Source organism: Salvelinus fontinalis, chromosome 8, assembly GCF_029448725.1.
Source record: "Salvelinus fontinalis isolate EN_2023a chromosome 8, ASM2944872v1, whole genome shotgun sequence".
In the NCBI taxonomy this organism is placed as follows: Eukaryota; Metazoa; Chordata; class Actinopteri; order Salmoniformes; family Salmonidae; genus Salvelinus; species Salvelinus fontinalis.
Genome location: NC_074672.1, coordinates 35,638,027 through 35,660,568, shown reverse-complemented (window position 1 = coordinate 35,660,568; position 22,542 = coordinate 35,638,027). Strand labels below are relative to the sequence as shown.

At 42.1% G+C, this 22,542-nt stretch overlaps 1 protein-coding gene across 2 annotated transcripts in view; it reads left to right on the top strand.

Moving 5' to 3' along the window:
- LOC129861184 (opioid growth factor receptor-like protein 1) overlaps positions 1 to 22,182 on the top strand; it is a 56,101-nt gene extending 33,919 nt beyond the window's left edge. For both annotated transcript variants that reach the window (XM_055932374.1, XM_055932373.1), the window contains exons 5-7: positions 18,556 to 18,622; positions 18,850 to 18,998; positions 19,199 to 22,182. In XM_055932374.1, coding sequence (XP_055788349.1) covers positions 18,556 to 18,622; positions 18,850 to 18,998; positions 19,199 to 20,312 — 1,330 coding nt within the window. In that variant the 3' untranslated portion in view covers positions 20,313 to 22,182. The remainder of the gene's footprint in view (positions 1 to 18,555; positions 18,623 to 18,849; positions 18,999 to 19,198) is intronic.
- Positions 22,183 to 22,542: the final 360 nt, after the last annotated feature.

The following is a 22,542-nucleotide window of genomic DNA, read 5'->3' as shown; positions in this document are numbered from 1 at the left end:
GAGCCAATTGTAATAATAATGATGAAGGCCACTGTTCTTGGACCTTCAATGCTGCAGAAATGTTTTGGTACCCATCCCCAGATCTGTATCTCGACACAATCCTGTCTCGGAGCTCTAAGGACAATCCCTTCGACCTCATGGCTTGGTTTTTGCTCTGACATGTACTGTCAACTGTGGGAACTTATATAGACAGGTATGTGCCTTTTCAAATCATGACCCTGACCCTATCAGTTGAATTTACCACAGGTGGACTCCAAGGATAATCAATGGAAACAGGATGCACCTGAGCTCAATTTTGAGTCTCATAGCTGATATGTCTGACTTGCTTAAACAAATGTGGTTTCTACTGACAATTGATATGTACAACCTATGGCATATAGCAACGACGAGCAGATGAGGCAATCCGTAATTTGGATTAAGGCATTGTAGCGGTATTTATTAGAGGGGTAAAGAAAGATTTTGTTCAGGCGCCAGGCAGGTATTAACCATGCCGAAAGGAAAAGAGGAGAATAGAGAGAGTACCACTACCAGACCCACACACATCAGCAGAAGAGACTGCCTAGAGTGTAGCCTGTTTAACAGATTGCCAGTGGAGAGAAAAGAGAATACACACCCTATAAAACCCACATCAGTCCTTCCACAATTCTTGGTAACCCCACCAAGCATACCTCATACAATAATAATGGCAGAGCAATTAAACAGCAACTTCATACAAGAAAGAACCCAGTCATCAACAGAGGATTTGCAATAATTTGTATTCTCTTCCAGTGGAGGAGTGCAGAGGGTATGAATGTGGGGGGTGTTCATAGGCACAACAAAGGCCTTAAAAATGTCCACAATCTTCTCGGCCACATGTCCTTAGTACACCCCACCTCAATACAGTTCAAATAACAATACACACTTTAAAGCAACCTCCCTTTTAACTAAAATGTCCACCCAAATACTTCTGGCAGGGCAATAATAGCCCAGCTCCAATGAACTTCCATGGAAAGTGCATTAGGAAAATAGAGTCTGTTGCAGGGTAAAGCACTGGAATGATGGAGGGAAGAGAAAGGGAACAAGATATATCTTAGCTGTGGTCTTCAGGCGTGCAGGTGTACTGTCCGATGGTTTGTAGGTTAAAGCTTCGCAACAATGTTGCTACTAATCCATGCTATCCATAACCTTCGCGGTCCCAACCGAAAACAACCACGCCGTAGAACGATCACACCGAGGATTGAGTTAAATACTTTATAAACTACATACGCTGAAAACAAACAACTTCTGCAGCATAGCACACACAATCAAACTGTCGCGCCACCAAGAGCTCCTCCCCAAAGAGCTGAACGAGCTGTCTTTTATTTCCTCCTTCCTTACTGCTCATGCGCTCTTAGTGGCAGCGCACGGTGAAGGCTCCGTGCAGGATTTTGCCACAACATTAACGAGCGAGCTAGGACAGACGTAATCAATATAACTATTTGTTCAGCACTTTCGAAATGTACTGCGACAGAATTCAGAACATGGGTCGTTCTTACAGTATTCTCCCTGTACACCAAGTCAGAACTGTAGGATAAACAAAGGGGGCATATAAGCGACGCAGTTAGCTTTTAACCTTTCTGGCGCAGGTGTTCCGCTAGCGACCCACCTCGACAACATCCGGTGAAATTGCAGAGCGCCAAATTCAAAATACAGAAATAGTCATAATAAACATTCATAAAAAATACAAGTGTTATACATCGGCTTAAAGATTAACTTCTTGTTAATCCAGCCGCTTTGTCAGATTTCAAAAAGGCTTTACGATGAAAGCATACCATGTGATTATCTGAGGACAGCGCCCCGCTTACAACCAAGTAAAGGAATTACAAAAGACAGAAATAGCGATTTAAATTAATCACTTACCTTTGAAGATCTTCATATGGTTAGTCCCAGCTACACAAATGTTTGTTTTTGTTCGATAAAGTCCCTCTTTATATCCCAAAAACTCAGTTTTGTTCAGTAATCCACTGGCTCAAAGGCGGTCAAAACATGCAGACGAATACATCCTAATAGTACTGGTAAAGTCCGTCGAAACATGTCAAACGATGTTTATAATTAATCCTCAGGTTGTCAATTGTCTAAATAATCGATAATATTTCAACCGGATAATAGCGTATTCAATAGAAAGGAAAAACAACGAAGGGCACAAACTCGGTCAACTCGTTCCACTGACAAAAAGGGTCTCATTCTTCTTAATTTTTCAGAAAACAAGCCTGAAACAATGTCTAAAGACTGACATCTAGTGGAAGCCATAGGAATTGCAATATGGGTCCTAACCCATTAGATACTCTATAGGCATTCAATTGAAAATACCCACATCGGGCCTCCCGGGTGGCGCAGTGGTCTAGGGCACTGCATCGCAGTGCTAACTGCGCCACCAGAGTCTCTGGGTTCGCGCCCAGGCTCTGTCGCAGCCGGCCGCGACCGGGAGGTCCGTGGGGCGACGCACAATTGGCATAGCGTCGTCCGGGGTAGGGAGGGTTTGGCCGGTAGGGATATCCTTGTCTCATCGCGCTCCAGCGACTCCTGTGGCGGGCCGGGCGCAGTGCGCGCCAGCCAAGGGGGCCAGGTACACGGTGTTTCCTCCGACACATTGGTGCGGCTGGCTTCCGGGTTGGAGGCGCGCTGTGTTAACCTGTCTAGGATCAGCGTGGCGCTAGCGGCACACCCCCCCCCCCCCCCCCCCCACTGAAAAACCAGTGCCGCGAAATTCAAAAAATAATTTTTTTTTAAATATTTAACTTTCACACATTAAAGTCCAATACAGCTAATGAAAGACACAGATCTTGTGAATCCAGTCAACATTTCCGATTTTTAAAATGTTTTACAGGGAAGACACAATATGTAAAGATGTACATCTATTACCTAAAAACACATTAGCATAATCCACCATCTTTTATTTGTCCACCAACACCAGTAGCCATCACCAATTCGGCTAAACTAAGATATTTATAGCCCCTAACCAACAAAAAAACTCATTAGATGACAGTCTGATAACATATTTATGGTATGGGATAGGTTTTGTTAGAAAAAAGTGCATATTTCAGGTAGATGGCATAGTTTACAATTGCACCCACCATCACAAATGGACTAGAATAATTACAATGAGCAACGTGTTTACCTAACTACTAATCATCAAACATTTCGTAAAAATACACAGCATACACGAATCGAAAGACACAGATCCTGTGAATACAGACAATATTTCAGATTTTCTAAGTGTCTTACAGCGAAAACACAATAAATCGTTATATTAGCTTAGCACATAGCAATTAGCAGCCCAGCATTGATTCTAGCCAAAGTGAGCGATAAAAGTCAACATCGCCAAAAGATATTAATTTTTTCACTAACCTTCTCAGAATTCTTCCGATGACACTCCTGTAACATCACATTACAACATGCATATACAGTTTGATCGAAAATGTTTATATTTAGCCACCAAAATCATGGTTAGACAATGTGAAATGTAGCTCAGCTGGTCAGAAAATGTCCTTGCGCCACTTAGACAGTGATCTACTCTTATACATAAATACTCATAAACGTGACTAAAAAATATAGGGTGGACAGGGATTGATAGACAATTTAATTCTTAATACAATTGCGTTATTACATTTTTTAATTTATCCTTACTTTTCAATACAGTTTGCGCCAAGCGAAGCTACGTCAAAAAACATGGCGTCCTAAGCCACTAAAATGTTTCGACAGAAACAAGATTTATCATAATAAAAATGTCCTACCTTGAGCTGTTCTTCCATCAGTATCTTGGGCAAAGGATCCTTTCTTGGGAGAAATCGTCTTTTGGTGGAAAGCTGTCCTCTTGCCATGTGGAAATGTCAACTGCGTTCGGGATGAACTGAAAAGCGTGCCCAACTTTTCACATCGTTGCAAAAATAAATGTCCCAAAATCGCACTAAACGGATATAAATTGCTATAAAACGCTTTAAATTAACTACTTTATGATGTTTGTAACTCCTATAACGAGTGAAAAGATGACCGGAGAAATATAACAGGCTAAACTAACGCTTGGAACAGGAGAGGGTCGGTGTCTTCCACGCGCGTTACGCAGCAAGAAAAGACTTGCTAGCTAAAGGTTTTTTTCATTTGTAGGGCCTGTGAACGCGCAATCGACCCCGTTGGAATCGTCATCACGTAAAGGCATCCAGGGGAAGACGTAAGAAGTGTCCGTATAGTCATAGCAACGACAGTGCCCTTTTAACTGACTTCAGAAAAGTGGCCAACATTTCTCAAATCTGACTCCATGTCAGGGAAATTGCTGTAGAATGGGCTCTGTTCCACTTAGACAAAATTTCAACTCCTATAGAAACTATAGACTGTTTTCTATCCAATAATAATAATAATATGCATATTGTACGATCAAGGATTTTGTGGGAAGCCGTTTAAAAAATTAGCCAAATTAGCATAAATAGTCTAAACAGCGCCCCCATCCCCAACAGGTTAAGAAGCAGTACGGCTGGTTGGGTTGTGCGTCAGAGGACGCATGGCTTTCGACCTTCGTCTCTCCCGAGCCCGTACGGGAGTTGTAGCGATGAGACAAGGTAGTAATTACTAGCGATTGGATACCACGAAAATTGGGGAGAAAATGGGATAAAAATTAAAAAATAAAATAAAATACCCACATCAAAAAAATCCCACTTCCTGGATGGATTTTCCTCAGGATTTTGCCTGCCATATCAGTTCTGTTATACTCACAGACATTTTTAACAGTTTTAGAAACTTTAGAGTTTTCTATCCAAATCTACCAATTATATGCATATCCTAGCTTCTGGGCCTGAGTAACAAGCAGTTTACTTTGGGCATGCTTCTCATCCAGATGTCGAAATACTGCCCCCAAGCCATAAGAAGTTAACAGCTAGGACTGCTATTTCTTGTCCCGGAATCCTGCTTAACTGACAGGTTAAAGTCTGCTTGAAAGAGCCGCTAAGCTGCTAGCTTTAGCCATCAAGCTAACTAATTTAGTCCCAGATGAGTTTTCCAATTGAGCCCTCTTTGTCTGGAAGTAAATTAACGGTTCCGGAGCTGTATCTACTACGCTTTGATTACGCAGGTCGCCAGCCTACGTAAGAAACTGGGGGAAAAAGTGTAATGTTTACCTTTTCGACTCCGGTGGCTGGGCCTTGTTTGCACATGTTGGAATACATCTGTCTTTGTCATTATCCGACTGGCCGGTGTTCTCCGGAGTTCGTTCTCCAGGGGAGCCATCTCCTGCCTCTCCTCCCTCAACTGATAGGCGGAGTTGAAGGATCACAGCAAGCGGAGCATGGCAATCAACAATGGTCGCATGTCACGAGCCGTGGAAGCCGAAGACGGCGGCCTCCTGCAAAGCAGTCTACTCTCCCAACGAGAGGCCCGGAGAGGATACAAACAGCGAATAGTTTTGCCGCCCTTGAGACTGAACTTCCTGCTCCTTTGTCGCTGGGGGTACATGTGTCTGCGGCCATCTGTGCCTACTCCTTCCCCTACGATTTTGAAGTCGATGTCGGCAACCTTCCATCCCTGCTCTGGATCGAGCGGGGCTTCTCCGTCTGTCGGAGGCCTGCACCAGCCTGTGAAGCGTGGGAGTGGGTGGATTTCCTCCCTTCTCGCCAGCTGTTATTTTGGGCAGCTCCATGGTAAGAAATGTGACTGTTCCTGATGCAAAAACAATGTCCTATCCCGGAGCTTGAGTAAATTATATTACTAAGATGCTCCCGAATGTACTACGCCAGGACATGGACATCGACTCAATTGTAGTCCATGTGGTTTTTAATGACATAAAGAGCAGCTCTGAACAGTTGAAACTGGATTTCAATGAGCTGATGGACTCTCTCTGCTAGACCCAAATAGAAGACCCATCATATCTGGCCCTGTGCCCTCTGAATCATGCATTGAACACTAGCAGGATTTTTTTCTCTTCACAACTGGCTACGTGATTATTGCAATTCAATTGGTAACTTTTGTTTACAACTTCGATACCTTTTTGGAAACAAAACACGTTTTATAAGGAGGATGGGATCCACCCATTTGGGTTCCTGGATCCTTTCACAGCATTATAAAATGGTGTTGAGAATACATATCAATGACCCCAGCTCAGTTAATCCCTACCATTGTGTCGCTGAGTTATCATAATGCTTTAGCAAATGTACATTATGCTAGGGGCAATGGTAGACACAATGTAAATAACCTAATTTATGTCCCTCTAACTGCCCTGAATGCCTCTGCTGATCCTACAGCTATTATATGTAGAAATAATGTGCCTTTGAACTAGATTTATGCTGTAGGCACTGAGGCGGTGTGCCCTAGTAGGAAGTCCAATGTGTGCAGCTCTCCCTGCACTAACATGCATAACATAAGAATATCTACTTTAGCTAAGCTTCCCAGTAAAGCAATGAAAACAAGCATCCCAGAAAAGTGCTCAAAATATCCCACGTTAACATATGTAGCTTAAACAAGGTTAATGAAATTAATAATTTGCTAGTAACATGAGTCAGAATATGAATATCTCAAACTCAGACAATACCTTTACAGTGGTAGCAATACAAGATTATAACATTTACAGAAAATACAAATGCCAGTGGAGGTGTTGCTGTTTTATATTCGGAACCACATTTCTGTAAAGATTAGAGGATCTCACGTTAAATACTGTTGAAGTAATATGGCTACAGGTTAATCTGCCTCACCTAAAGCCCATTCTTGTGGGAAGCTTTATAGACCACCAAGTGCTAACAAGTCAGTATCTGGATAACGTGTGAAATGCTTGATAAAGTATGTGATATCAAGAGGCATATTTTCTGGGTTATTTAAATATTGACAGGCTTTCATCAAGCTGCCCACTCAAGAAAAAGCTTCAAACTGTAACCAGTGCCTGCAACATGGTTCAGGTTGTCAACCTACCAGTTTTGTTACAAACAGCATAGGAATGAAATGATCACATCTTTACTAATGCTGCAGAAATGTGCTTGAAGGCAATATCCAGGTACATCGGATGTCGTGATCACAATATAGTAGCCATATCTAGGAAAACCAAAGTTCCAAAGGCTGGGCCTAATATAGTGTATAAGATGTCATACAATAAGTTGCGTTGTGATTCCTATGTTAATGTAAAGAATATTTGTTGGTCCGTGGTGTGTAATGAGGAGCAAACCGAATGTGTCAAGTGCTACATCTATGAAATTGCTTATCCCAGTTACTAATAAGCATGCACCCATTAAGAAAATGACTAAAAACTGTTAAATCCCCATGGATTGATGAGGAATTTAAAATGTGTATGGTTGAGAGGGATGAGGCAAAAGTAATGGCAAATAAGTCTGGCTGTACAAACGATTGGCAAATGTTCTGCAAATTGAGAAGTCGTGACCAAACTGATAAAACCTCTTTGGGCTAGGGGGCACTATTTTCACATCTGGATGAAAAGCGTGCCCAAAGTAAACTGCCTGTTACTCAGGCCCAGAAGATAGGATATGCATATAATTGGTAGATTTGGATAGAAAACAAGTTTCTAAAACTGTTAAAATAATGTCTGAGTATAACAGAACTGTTTTGGCAGGCGAAACCCCGAGGACATTTTTTAGGCCACTTTGTTTTCAATTTGTTTTATATGGGAAGCCCTATTTATGAGGAACCTGGTTGCAGTTCCTATGGCTTCCACTAATGTCAACAGTTTTTAGAAATTGGTTGATGTTTTTCTTTTGAGAAATGAAGAAGTAGTCCTGTTCTTTCCATGTGTCACTCAGATGGACTCAAGTCTTTTGGTGCGTGTGACCTGGAACGCGCTTCACAATGTTTTTATCCGGTATTGAACACAGTATATCCAGTCTTAAATTATATTTATTATTTACATTTTAGGGTACCTAAAGTTAGATTAGGAACGTTGTTTGAAATGTTTGGACCAAGTTTACAGGTAACTTATTAGATACTTTGTAGGCAGTGTATTTCTGAATCAAACGTGCCAAATAAATGGGAATTTATGGGACATAAAGAAGGACATTATCGAACAAAAGGACCATTTGTGATGTTTCTGGGACATTTTGGAGTGCCAACAGAAGATCTTCAAAGGTAAGGCATTAATTATATCGCTATTTCTGACTTTTGTCGCGCACCTGCCTGGTTGAAATCTGATTTTCATGTTATTTATTGTATGCAGGGCGCTGTCCTCCGATAATCGTATGGTCTGCTTTCGCCGTAAAGCCTTTTTGAAATCTGACACCGCGGCTGGATAAACAAGAAGTGAAGCTTTATTTTGATGTATAACACTTGTATGTTTTATGAATTTGTATTATGAGTATTTCTGTTTTTGAATTTGGCGCGCTGCAATTTCACTGGATGTTGTCAAATCAATCCCATTAGCGGGATTAGAGCGGGAAGGGATCACTAGGGATCCCTAAGGTTTTAAATAGAAGAATCTACACTATGAAACACAATTACAGTAAAATGCTTTGGAGCACCTACAATGAAATTATGGCAAAGGCAAACTCGGCTCCATCATTCATTGAATCCGATTTCTCATCACAAAACCGACTGATATTGCTTTAACTACTTTAATGATTGCTAATCTTGCCAATGAAAAACAAACTTGGGCATGACATGCCAGCAATAAACGCTGACAGTACAAATCCAAGTATATCTGACCAAATTATGAAAGACAAGAATTGTAATTATGAATTCCATAAAGTGAGTGGAAGAGGTGGGGAAATTATTGTTGTCTATCAACAATGACAAGCCACCGGGGTCTGACAACGTGGATTTAAAATTACTGAGGATAATAGCAGATGATGTTGCCACTCCAATATTTGCAATATCTTCAATTTAAGCCTACTAGAAAGTGTGTGCCCTCAGGCCTGGAGGGAAGAAAAAGTCATTCCGCTACCCAAAAAATAGTAAAGCCCCCTTTTACTGGCTCAGATATCTGACCAATTATCCTGTTACCAACCCTTAGTGAGGTTTTGGAAAAAATTGTGTTTGACCAGATACAATGCTATTTTACAGTAAACAAATTAACAGACTTTCAGCATGCTTATAGGAAAGGACATTCAACAAGCACAGCACTTACAGAAATGACTGATTGGCTGAGAGATTGATAAAAAGAATGTTGGGGCTGTTCTTTTTTTACTTCAGTTCGGCTTTTGACATTATTGATCATTAGTCTGCTGCTGGAAACTTGTTATGGCTTTACACCCTCTGCTACATTATTGTGGATAAAGAGTTACCTGTCTAACATAGAGGGTGTTATTTAATGGAAGCCTCCAACATAATCCAGGTAGAATCAGGAATTCCCCAGGGCAGCTGTCTCGGACCCTTTTTTCAATATTTACTAACGACATGCCACTGGAGTAAAGGCAGTGTGTTTATGTATGTGGATGACTCAACACTACACGTCAGCTACTACAAAAGCTGAAATGACTGCAACACTTAACAAAGAGCTGCAGTTAGTTTCAGAATGGGTGGCAAGGAATAAGTTAGTCCTAAATATTTAAAAAAAAAAAACTAAAAGCATTGTATTTGGGACAAATCATTCACTAAACTTGAACTAAATAATGTGAAATTGAGCAAGTTGAGGTAACCCTGGATTGTATGTCAAGGTCAAAACATATTGATAAAACAGTAGCGAAAAAAGTCTGTCCATAATAAAGTGCTGCTCTACCCTAATAGCACTATCAACAAGGCAGGTCCTACAGGCCCTAGTTTTGTCGCACCTTGACTACTGTTCAGTCTTGTAGCCATAAAGGGATTTAGGAAAATTGCAATTGGCTCAGAACAGGGCAGCACGGCTCGCCCTTGGATGTACACAGAGGGAAAACATTAATAATATGCACGTCAATCTCTCCTGGCTGAAAGTGGAGGAGAAATTGACTTCATCACTACTTTTATTTGTGAGTGTTATTGACATTGAAAGCACCAAGCTGTCTGTTTTAAACGATTGGCACACAGCTCGGACACCCATGCATACCCCACAAGACATGCCACCAGAGGTCTCTTCACAGTCCCCAAGTCGAGAATAGACAATGGGAGGCGCACAGTACTACATAGAGCCATGCCTACATGGAACTCTATTCCACATCAAGTAACTGATGCAAGCAGTAGAATCAGACAAAAAAAATAAGATAAAAAAATACCTTATGGAGCAGTGGGGGCTGTGACGCAACACCGACACATACAGTGGAAGATTGAAGTTTACATACAGCTTAGCCAAATAGATTTAAACTCAGTTTTTCACAATTCCTGACATTTAATCCTAGTAAAAATCCCTTGTCTTAGGTCAGTTAGGATCAATACTTTATTTTAAGAATGTGAAATGTCAGAATAATAGTAGAGAGAATGATTTATTTCATCACATTCCCACTGGGTCAGAAGTTTCCATACACTCAATTAGTATTTTGGAGCAGTGCCTTTAAATTGTTTAACTTGGGTCAAACCTTTCGGGTAGCCTTCCACAAGATTTCCACAATAAGTTGGCTGAATTTTGGCCCATTCCTCCTGACAGAGCTGCAGTAACTGAGTCAGGTTTGTAGGCCTCCTTGCTCACACACACTTTCTAAGTTCTGCCCACACATTTTCTATAGGACAGGGCTTTGTGATGGCCACTCCAATACCTTGACTTTGTTGTCCTCAAGCCATTTTGCCACAACTTTGGATGTATGCTTGGGGTCATTGTCCATTTGGAAGACCCATTTGCGAACAAGCTTTAACTTCCTGATTGTTGTCTTGAGATGTTGCTTCAATATATCCACATAATTTTACTCCCTCATGATGCCATCTATTTTGTGAAGTGCACCAGTCCCTCCTGCAGCAAAGCACCCCCACAACATGATGCTGCCACCCCGTGTTTCACGATTTGGATGGTGTTCTTCGGCTTGCAAGCCTCCCCCTTTTTCCTCCAAACATAACGATGGTAATTATGGCCAAACGGTTCCATTTTGGTTTCATCAGACCAGAGGACATTTCTCAAAAGTACAATCTTTGTCCCCATGTGCAGTTGCAAACCGTAGTCAGGCTTTTTTATGGCGGTTTTGGAGCAGTGGCTTCTTCCTTGCTGAGTTGCCTTTCAGGTTATGTCGATATAGGACTCGTTTTACAGTGGATATAGATACTTGTGTACTTGTTCCTCCAGCATCTTCACAAGGTCCTTTGCTGTTGTTCTGGGATTGATTTGCACTTTTCGCACCCAAGTATGTTCATCTCTAGGAGACAGAACGCGTCTCCTTCCTGAGCGGTATGACGGCTGCGTGGTCCCATGGTGTTTATACTTGCGTACTATTGTTTGTACAGATGAACGTGGTACCTGCAGGCGTTTGGAAATTGCTCCCAAGGATGGAAATTGCTCCCAAGGATGAACCAGACTTGTGGAGGGCCACAATTCCTTGGCTGATTTCTTTTGATTTCCCCATGATGTCAAGCAAAGAGGCACTGAGTTTGAAGGTAGGCCTTGAAATACATCCACAGGTGTGGATGTTGACTCAAATTATGTCATTTAGCCTATCAGAAGCTTCTAAAGCCATGACATCATTTTCTGGAATTTTCCAAGCTGTTTAAAGGCACACACTAAGATGACTATGTAACCTTCTGACCCACTGGAATTGTGATACAGTGAAATAATATCTGTAAACAATTGTTGGAAAAATTACTTGTCATGCACAAAGTAGATGTCCTAACCGACTTGCCAAAACTAAAGAAATTTGTGGAGTGGTTGAAAAATAAGTTTTAATGACTCCAACCTAAGTGTATGTGAACTTCCAACTTCAACTATACATACACATGGATCTTGTGTTGTAGATATGTGGTAGGGGCCTGAGGGCAAACAGTGTGTTGTGAAATATGTTTATGAAAGTATTGTAATGTTTTTAAATTTGTATAACTGCCTTAATTTTGCCGGACCCCAGGAAGAGTAGCTGCTTCCTCGGTAGCAGCTAATGGGGATCCATAATAAATACAAAGCTCTTACAATATTCAATGATGACATTCCTCTGAAACATGTTATAGGCTATGTGTGCACCACCAAGTCAGAACGGTAGGCTAAGTTATGAGGGGGGGAAAGGGACCAAATTATTAGGGTGAGGCACATGGGCTACTAGTATTACTTTCTTAGCTACAGTATACATATCTCCCTGGCATATTACAAGACATTTTTGGACTCAACTTGCTGTGCTCACTTGAACAGGAAGATGGCGTGGCCATCCTTCTTGTGGGCAAAATTTGTCATCAGTCTGGCATTTTCTGGATTTATGGTGCTTTCAAGACAACTGGGAACTCTGGGGAGGGAGACAAGGTTGAATCATAACGTCAGAGCTCTAGAAAGAGGCCTGAGTGCCCTACTTGGAATTCCGAGTTGGATGACCATTCAAAACATATTTTCCAAGTCGGAGCTCTTTTTTTTCCCTTCAAGTTCCCAGTTGTCTTGAACTCCACTGAAGTCTGAGATTCCCGAGTTGCCAGTTGTTTTGTACGTGGCAGATGCTGGATTCACAGCATAGCCAATGTATTTAACTTTTTCTGGGCCATGGTGTTGCATGTGAATGTTTATCCCTTTAAGCTTGGAAAAGAGACCCTTAAACCCAGACTTGGACCACACACCCACTCCACTGAATAGCAGGCTAGTGAGTTGCTTTGCAACACTTGCAGTTTTGAGATTTCCAACTTGTTGTGTAATGTCTATAGCCGATGAGCACCGATACGTTTTATCTATAATTTCTCTTCATAGGACAAGGCTTGAAAAGGATTTGCCAGTAGATTGTCGACTTGATTCATGATGATGACTGCTCGCTAGCTAAGATTTTGAAAGTATGATAACATGATCAGTCCAATCAAAGCTACGGTAGATATAACATGATTTGACACCATTGTTATGTGGCCTATGACCTTGATCCTTCTTGGAGGGGCACTTCTAATGTAAGGTAATGGCAGCACCCAAGGGACTTGAATTTTCGAGCTCTCCCTGTAGATTTTGCGGTGATGTAGTGTCCCTATGAGTGACAGAACACTGAGCCAATCAGGGCGCAACTAGAGAACATTACCAACCCCTACGCTCTGTATTTTCCGCTGGCTGCCCCACCACCACAGAAAGCACTGAGCTAGGCTAAACACCTGCATTTTAGAGCAGCTTTACTCAAGAAAGCAAAAAAGAGACCATGTTTGTATGCGACTTTATTAACTCAATTTTTATTTTACATATCAGTTTGCAAAATATGTGACACGTATTAATGCCAAAATAACATGCAAAATAGGCATCAACAAAAATGTTTTTATACATACAAGTCAAAAGTTTGGACACATACTCATTCAAGGGTTTTTCTTTATTTTTACTACTTTCACTATTATTCTACAATATAGAAGAAATAAACTATGAAATAACACATGGAATCATGTAGTAACCAAAAAAGTGTTACACTTTTATATTTTGGGGGCTCCCGAGTGGTGCAGCAGTCTAAGGCAGTGCGTCTCAGTGCTAGATGCGTCACTACAGGCCTTGGTTCGATCCTGGGCTGTATCACAACCGGCCGTGATCGGGAGTCCCATAGGGCGGCGCACAATTGGCCCAGTGTCGTCCGGGTTAGGGGAGGGTTTGGCTGGGGTAGGCCGTCATTGTAAAATAAGAATTTGTTCTTAACTGACTTGCCTAGTAAAAGTATATTTTAGATTCTTCAAAGTAGCCACCCTTTGCCTTGATGACAGCTTTGCGCACTCTTGGCATTCTCTCAAACGGCTTCATGAGGTAGTCACCTGGAATGCATTTCAATTAACAGGTGTTCTTTCCTTATTGCGTTTGAGACAATCAGTTGCGTTATGATGACAATGTATGGGGTGGTATACAGAAGATAGGCCTATTTTTGGTAAAAGACCAAGTCCATATTATGGCAAGAACTGCTCAAATAAGCAAAGAGAAATGACAGTCCATATTATGGCAAGAACTGCTCAAATAAGCAAAGAGAAATGACAGTCCATCATTGCTTTAAGACATGAAGGTCAGTCAATGCGGAACATTTCAAGGACTTAAAGTTTCTTCAAGTGCAGTCGCAAAAACCAAGCATTATGATGAAACGGGTACTCATGAGGACCGCCACAGGAAAGGAAGAGTCAACTCTACTGCAGAAGATAAGTTCATTAGAGTTAACTGCACCTCAGAAATTGCATCCCAATTAAATGCTTCAGAGTTCAAGTAACAGACACATCTCAACTTCAACTGTTCAGAGGAGACTGCTTGAATCATGCCTTCATGGTCGAATTGCTGCAAAGAAACAACTACTAAAGGACACTAATAAGAAGAAGAGACTTGCTTGGGTCAAGAAACACAAGCAATGGGCATTAGAGTGGCAGGTAGCCTAGTGGTTAGAGCGTTGGGCCAGTAACCGAAAGGTTGCTGGATCAAATCCCTGAGCTGACAAGGTAAAAATCTGTCGTTCTGCCCCTGAACAAGTCAGTTAACCCACTGTTCCCCAGTAGGCTGTCATTGTAAATAAGAATTTGTTCTTAACTGACTTGCTTAGTTAAATAATATAATATATATATGAGATGGTTTGGGAGGAATTGGATGGCAGAGTGAAGGAAAAGCAGCCAACAAGTGCTCAGCATGTGGGAACTCTTTCAAGACTGTTGGAAAATAATTCCTCATTATGTGTGTGTATATATATATATATATATATATATATATATATATATATATATATATATATATATATATACAGTATATCACAAAAGTGAGTACACCCCTCACATTTTTGTAAATATTTGAGTATCTTTTCATGTGACAACACTGAAGAAATGACACTTTGCTACAATGTAAAGTAGTGAGTGTACAGCTTGTATGACAGTGTAAATTTGCTGTCCCCTCAAAATAACTCAACACACAGCCATTAATGTCTAAACCGCTGGCAACAAAAGTGAGTACACCCCTAAGTGAAAATGTCCAAATTGGGCCCAAAGTGTCAATATTTTGTGTGGCCACCATCATTTTCCAGCACTGCCTTAACCCTCTTGGGCATGGAGTTCACCAGAGCTTCACAGGTTGCCACTGGAGTCCTCTTCCACTCCTCCATGACGACATCATGGAGCTGGTGGATGTTAGAGACCTTGCACTCCTCCACCTTCCGTTTGAGGATGACCCACAGATGCTCAATAGGGTTAAGGTCTGGAGACATGCTTGGCCAGTCCATCACCTTTACCCTCAGCTTCTTTAGCAAGGCAGTGGTTGTCTTGGAGTTGTGTTTGGGGTCGTTATCATGTTGGAATACTGCCCTGCGGCCCAGTCTCCGAAGGGAGGGGGATCATGCTCTACTTCAGTATGTCACAGTACATGTTGGCATTCATGGTTCCCTCAATGAACTGTAGCTCCCCAGTACCGGCAGCACTCATGCAGCCCCAGACCATGACACTCCCACCACCATGCTTGACTGTAGGCAAGACACACTTGTCTTTGTACTCCTCACCTGGTTGCCGCCACACACGCTTGACACCATCTGAACCAAATAAGTTTATCTTGGTCTCATAAGACCACAGGACATGGTTCCAGTAATCCATGTCCTTAGTCTGCTTGTCTTCAGCAAACTGTTTGCGGGCTTTCTTGTGCATCATCTTTAGAAGAGGCTTCCTTCTGGGACGACAGCCATGCAGACCAATTTGATGCAGTGTATTGCGTATGGTCTGAGCACTGACAGGCTGACCCCCCACCCCTTCAACCTCTGTAGCAATGCTGGCAGCACTCATACGTATATTTCCTAAAGACAACCTCTGGATATGACGCTGAGCACATGCACTCAACTTCTTTGGTCGACCATGGCGAGGCCTGTTCTGAGTGGAACATGTCCAGTTAAACCGCTGTATGGTCTTGGCCACCGTGCTGCAGTTCAGTTTCAGGGTCTTGGCAATCTTCTTATAGCCCATGCCATCTTTATGTGAGCAACAATTCTTTTTTTCAGATCCTCAGAGTTCTTTGCCATGAGGTGCCATGTTGAACTTCCAGTGACCAGTCAGTATGAGGGAGTGTGAGAGCGATGACACCAAATTTATCACACCTGCTCCCCATTCACACCTGAGACCTTGTAACACTAACGAGTCACATGACACCGGGGAGGGAAAATGGCTAATTGGGCCCAATTTGGACATTTTCACTTAGGGGTGTACTCACTTTTGTTGCCAGCGGTTTAGACATTAATGGCTGTGTGTTGAGTTATTTTGAGAGGACAGCAAATTTACACTGTTATACAAGCTGTACACTCACTACTTTACATTGTAGCAAAGTGTCATTTCTTCAGTGTTGTCACATGAAAAGTTATACTCAAATATTTACAAAAATGTGAGGGGTGTACTCACTTTTGTGATATACTGTATATATAGATATATATATATATTTTTTTTTTTTTTTGAGCAGTATATATATATATATAGTAGTGTATATATAGTATATATATATACTGCTCAAAAAAATAAAGGGAACACTAAAATAACACATCCTAGATCTGAATGAATGAAATATTCTTATTAAATACTTTTTTCTTTACATAGTTGAATGTGCTGACAACAAATCACACAAATGATCAATGGAAATCAAATTTATCAACCCATGGAGGTCTGGATTTGGAGTCGCACTCAAAATTAAAGTGGAAAACCACACTACAGGCTGATCCAACTTTGATGTAATGTCCTTAAAACAAGTCAAAATGAGGCTCAGTAGTGTGTGTGGCCTCCACGTGCCTGTATGACCTCCCTACAATGCCTGGACATGCTCATGATGAGGTTGCGGATGGTCTCCTGAGGGATCTCCTCCCAGACCTGGACTAAAGCATCCGCCAACTCCTGGACAGTCTGTGGTGCAACGTGGCGTTGGTGGATGGAGCGAGACATGATGTCCCAGATGTGCTCAATTGGATTCAGGTCTGGGGAACGGGCGGGCCAGTCCATAGCATCAATGCCTTCCTCTTGCAGGAACTGCTGACACACTCCAGCCACATGAGGTCTAGCATTGTCTTGCATTAGGAGGAACCCAGGGCCAACCGCACCAGCATATGGTCTCACGAGGGGTCTGAGGATCTCATCTCGGTACCTAATGGCAGTCAGACTACCTCTGGCGAGCACATGGAGGGCTGTGCGGCCCCCCAAAGAAATGCCACCCCACACCATGACTGACCCACTGCCAAACCGGTCATACTGGAGGATGTTGCAGGCAGCAGAACGTTCTCCACGGCGTCTCCAGACTCTGTCACGTGCTCAGTGTGAACCTGCTTTCATCTGTGAAGAGCACAAGGCGCCAGTGGCAAATTTGCCAATCTTGGTGTTCTCTGGCAAATGCCAAACGTCCTGCACAGTGTTGGGCTGTAAGCACAACCCCCACCTGTGGACGTCGGGCCCTCATACCACCCTCATGGAGTCTGTTTCTGACCGTTTGAGCATGCACATTTGTGGCCTGCTGGAGGTCATTTTGCAGGGCTCTGGCAGTGCTCCTCCTTGCACAAATGCGGAGGTAGCGGTCTTGCTGCTGGGTTGTTGCCCTCCTACGGCCTCCTCCACGTCTCCTGATGTACTGGCCTGTGTCCTGGTAGCGCCTCCATGCTCTGGACACTATGCTGACAGACACAGCAAACCTTCTTGCCACAGCTCGCATTGATGTGCCATCCTGGATGAGCTGCACTACCTGAGCCACTTGTGTGGGTTGTAGACTCCGTCTCATGCTACCACTAGAGTGAAAGCACCGCCAGCATTCAAAAGTGACCAAAACATCAGCCAGGAAGCATAGGAACTGAGAAGTGGTCTGTGGTCACAACCTGCAGAACCACTCCTTTATTGGGGGTGTCTTGCTAATTGCCTATAATTTCCACCTTTTGTCTATTCCATTTGCACAACAGCATGTGACATTTATTGTCAATCAGTGTTGCTTCCTAAGTGGACAGTTTGATTTCACAGAAGTGTGATTGACTTGGAGTTACATTGTGTTGTTTAAGTGTTCCCTTTATTTTTTTGAGCAGTGTATATATACACTACCGTTCAAAAGTTTGGGGTTACTTACAAATGTCCTTGTTTTTGAAAGAAAGCTACAACAAAAAATTGTCCATTTAAAATAACATCAAATGCAGTGTAGACGTTGTTAATGTTGTAAATGACTATTGTAGCTGGAAACGGCAGATTTTTTATGGAATATGTACATAGGCATACAGAGGCCCATTAGCAGCAACCATCACTCCTGTGTTCCAATGGCACGTTGTGTTAGCTAATCCATGTTTTATCAATTTAAAAGGCTAATTGAGCATTAGAAAACCCTTTTGCAATTATGTTAGCACAGCTGAAAACTGTATTGCTTTTTAAATCAGAACAACTGGCCTTTCAAAAACAAGGACATTTCTAGGTGACCCCTAACTTTTGAAAGGTATGTATGTATGTATGTATGTATGTATGTATAGTTATTTTGTGTTACTCTGTTTATTTAGTAAATATTTTCTTAACTGCATTGTTGGTGAAGGGCTTGTAAGTAAGCATTTCACGGTAGCTGTTGTATTCGGCACATGTGACAAATACAATTTTTATATGTAGCCATCTCAAGTTATAATTCACTGTTGCTCTCAGGTTGTTTCCACTGCGGGAGCCAGGAGTGAACTACATGGCCTCTGAGCTCACCAAGAAGGAGATTCAGGTGAGTGCTTCACCATAATGTTTTGCTTGATCTTTGTGGTGTATTAGGGGCACATCAATGCTCCTTTCTCAAAATGAGTTGTTTAATGAAATCGTAAGCATAGGGTGACTTGTCGAAGGACTCCCTTGGGTCCAGTAAGCAGATGAAACTTTGATATGAATGGAGCTTCTCCATCAAAGCGATGATTATAATCTGATCTCTGTGCTCTTGTCCCGCTGTGTAATCAGGCCTTCCGGGAGAGTGAGGAGGCCAAGAACAGGCTGGTAGAGTCCTACGAGCTCATGCTGCGGTTCTATGGCATCCAGCTGGTTAACAAAGACACAGGCGAAGTCAAACGTGCCGACAACTGGAAGGAACGCTTCGCCAACCTTGAACGGTGAGTTGCTGAAGTCATGTCTTGGCCAACTTTACAGGGTGTGGTTTCTTGGGGCCATGTTGAAAAACTTATGACCATTCTTGGTCCAATTTCTAAATGAGAAACACTAATTTGTTTGTATTAGTAGTAGGTGGTGTTCAGTGTGTGAATAGCGGTCCTCCATCTAAATATTGGTTGTGTTTTGCCCCCTCCCACCTCAGGAACATGCACAATAACCTCCGCATCACGCGCATCCTGAAGAGCCTGGGGGAGCTAGGCTTTGAGCATTACCAGAGCCCACTGGTGCGCTTTTTCCTGGAGGAGACGCTGGTCAAAAATAACCTGAGTAGCATCAAGCGCAGCGTGTTTGACTACTTCCTGTTTGCAGTGCGCGACAAGCAGAAGCGCAAAGAGCTGCTGCGCTACGCCTTCCAGCACTTCGAGCCCAAGGACAGGTTTGTGTGGTGCCCCCGAAAGATCCAGAAACAGCTGGAGAAGGGAAACGGAGAGGGAGCGGAGGAGGGCTGCCCGCGAGCCAAGGCTAGAGGAGGAGAGGCAGGGGGAGCTGAGAAGGAAGAGAAGGATGTCACGGAGGAGGTGACAGAGACGGCCAAGTTGACTGATGAAGCAGTGAGTAGTGACCGAGATAAGCAGGCCGAGGGGTCTTCTATTGATCCTCCTGGGCTAGCGGTCTCCTCAAAGGACTCTGAACCGCTGAGAAACAGGAACTGTAATGATACTGACAATGTTGACATGGACCATTCAGGCAGCCCTGAGTCTGTTAAAGGAGACCACAGTATGAAGGAAGGACTCAAAGAGAACAGTCAAGCCAAGGACAGCGTCCAGAACTCAGTCAATGTCAAGCCAGCGGCATCTGAAATGGAGTCTGAGAAGTTGGCGCAACCGACCAAGAAGAAAAGGGAAGGTCACAAGGGCGTGCCTAGCAACAGGCGGGAGGAAGGCATGGTTGTCCCCAACAACAACCACCACCACCACTACAATCAGGTGAGCCTGTCCGTGACATCATACCACAAAGTCAAGACTGATGATCCCAAAAAGGATTTGCCCAAAAACGATTCGCCCAAGAAGAATTTGACCAAAAAGGATTCCTCCAAAAAGCACTTGCCATCGGACTCCTCAGAACGAGGTGAAAAACACCCAAGGACTGACTTTAGTGATGTGACTGATAACAAAGCAGTGCCAGTGGATGGGAAGAACACAGAGAAAGCTTTAAAGGGACAGACAAATGTAAAAGAAGTGAAAAATGAAGTGGAGGTGATGGATGTGGAATCCACCTACCAGCTAAGTTCAGACCAAGACATGGGATCTTCCTGAAGGAAGGAAGGAAGGAAGGAAGGAAGGAAGGAAGGAAGGAAGGAAGGAAGGAAGGAAGGAAGGAAGGAAGGAATCTGAGGCAGACTAAAGGGACATATGTTCACTTGTGTACATTTATGGCCAATCCCAAAATTGACTCCATCAGATAACATAGGTATAAGCCATATGGTAAAAGCTCCATATTACTGTCTAATACTGTAGGCCAAATGGAATTCTCTGCATATTGCTTACACTTTTCCAATCCTCTCATAATGGCATACGTTCTGATTTCTACAGAAATTCCTAGGATGTAGGGTCTGGGTGGTTTCCACTGATTTTTAACAGTACATTTTTCAGGCTGTATTATATTTACATCTACTCTGTGTTCACATTCGAGTGGGTATGTTATTTTTGTTGGTATGGATTACTGAATTTATTTGTTCACATGTCTGAAATTGTGTTGTGAAGGATTATGGTAATGACTGCAAAATCAGTTCTCCATGGTTGATACTGCAAGTAGTTAGGAGCTTTGTACTGAGGAGATTGATAAGGAAAGTCTAACATTGAAATTGAAATGATTAATTCCATATCATACAGTGAAATGTTGCTTGCTTGTTACAACTTTAGTTGTTTTGCACAGGGGGGAAAAATACATTTGGAAATCTACTTGTATCTAGTTTGATGTATCATGTGTCCTTGTTCAGACAACATTGTTTTATTTTTTTACTGAAAGCCCATACTGTGGAATGGGAACTGTAATTGTAATGTCATTTGTTTATTTCAAGAATGTTGCACAATTATTATTTTGAGTGTGAGAGGTATGATCTATAGATGACTGCCAAAAAAAGAAAATAACATTTGACTGGTTGATTGTATTGTCTTGGCAGTATTGGAATAATGAGACGTAGCTATTTGGTAAAACAACTTTTGCCTTGTTGGATGATATGTCATCAATAGGATGTGGGTGTAATTTCCTTATGTTCTGGAGCATATTTGTATTGATTGTTTATTTTTCTAATGTATTATATGATTTGCCAGATGTCTTTTTACTCAGGAAACCCCTGTGGGAGATGGTAAACAACATTTCTTCCATCTCCGAGGTTATGTTTGAGAGACAACCACGTTTCCATCCAGTTTGCATGCTAGTAAAAAGAAAAATCAAGACCGCTTTGATGGAAACAGGAACTTTCGGTGCAGGTTTGTTCGACATGGTGGCATCTTTTTTGTCTAAAATTAATTATGCGAGATATGGCGGCGGAAACCATCATATCGAAGTAAACTAGGAGACACACCATCATATGCTGTGTGATCCTCCCACAATGACTCAGGAAACCATGCAGTTTGTGAAATAATTTATGATGAACTTTACAGGGTGGTGAAAGTGCACGTTGATGAGTTTGATGGTAATTTCCAATAAATATATACTAATTCTGGTGACATGATGATCGACACTTGACTCCAGTTTGGTGTTTCCAAAGTTGTCAAGATACAAAATACAGCCATTGACGCATTTTGCATCATATGATGCTGGGTTTTGCAGCATTTGATGCAAAATGCATCGTAGTGTATTTTGACAGTTTCTTTATGCAGAATTTTTTAATATTCGCATAAATCTGTCACCAATTGGATGGCATTTCTTCCATCTCTAAGATTGTTTGGGTCATTTTTGTTTTTCACCCTGGTGAAGATTTTGTCATAAATTCCATTTTTAAAATATTAGGCAAATTAATTAACCTATTAATTGTACATGTATTGAAATTGTGTATAAAAAGGGTTGTTAATGAAATATACTCCACGTGGGTGGGGTGAGGGATGGAATTTCAGATTCCTTTGTCCATGCAACCTCAACTACCCTTTTCCTGTTAAATAACAAAATAAAGATTGCAACTTATTTGAATTTGTTTTCATTTTTTTTCTAGAATTATGAAGTTCTTCATATTCCAACCCTTGGTTTTGTCTGAATACTGTACTATGCTAACAGCTGAGGAGAAGTGTAGTGCAGTGGCATGGATACTGTCAAAATGGTGAATGTATTCAGAGTAGGCTTGCTTATCCAATGTGCTACCTGGTATGATGAGGCAGTCTTTAAGTTTTACAAACTGAAGTTGCATGTTGGTGGAAGGGAAGCTTAGTTGTGGACCAAGGAAGGGTCAGTCCTCCCAGGAGTCTCTGATTTTACGTTCCAAAACCTAGTGTAGCTTCTGCCCTATGGGTGGGTACTTCATGTTGCTCTCAATGGTTTAGATATGGT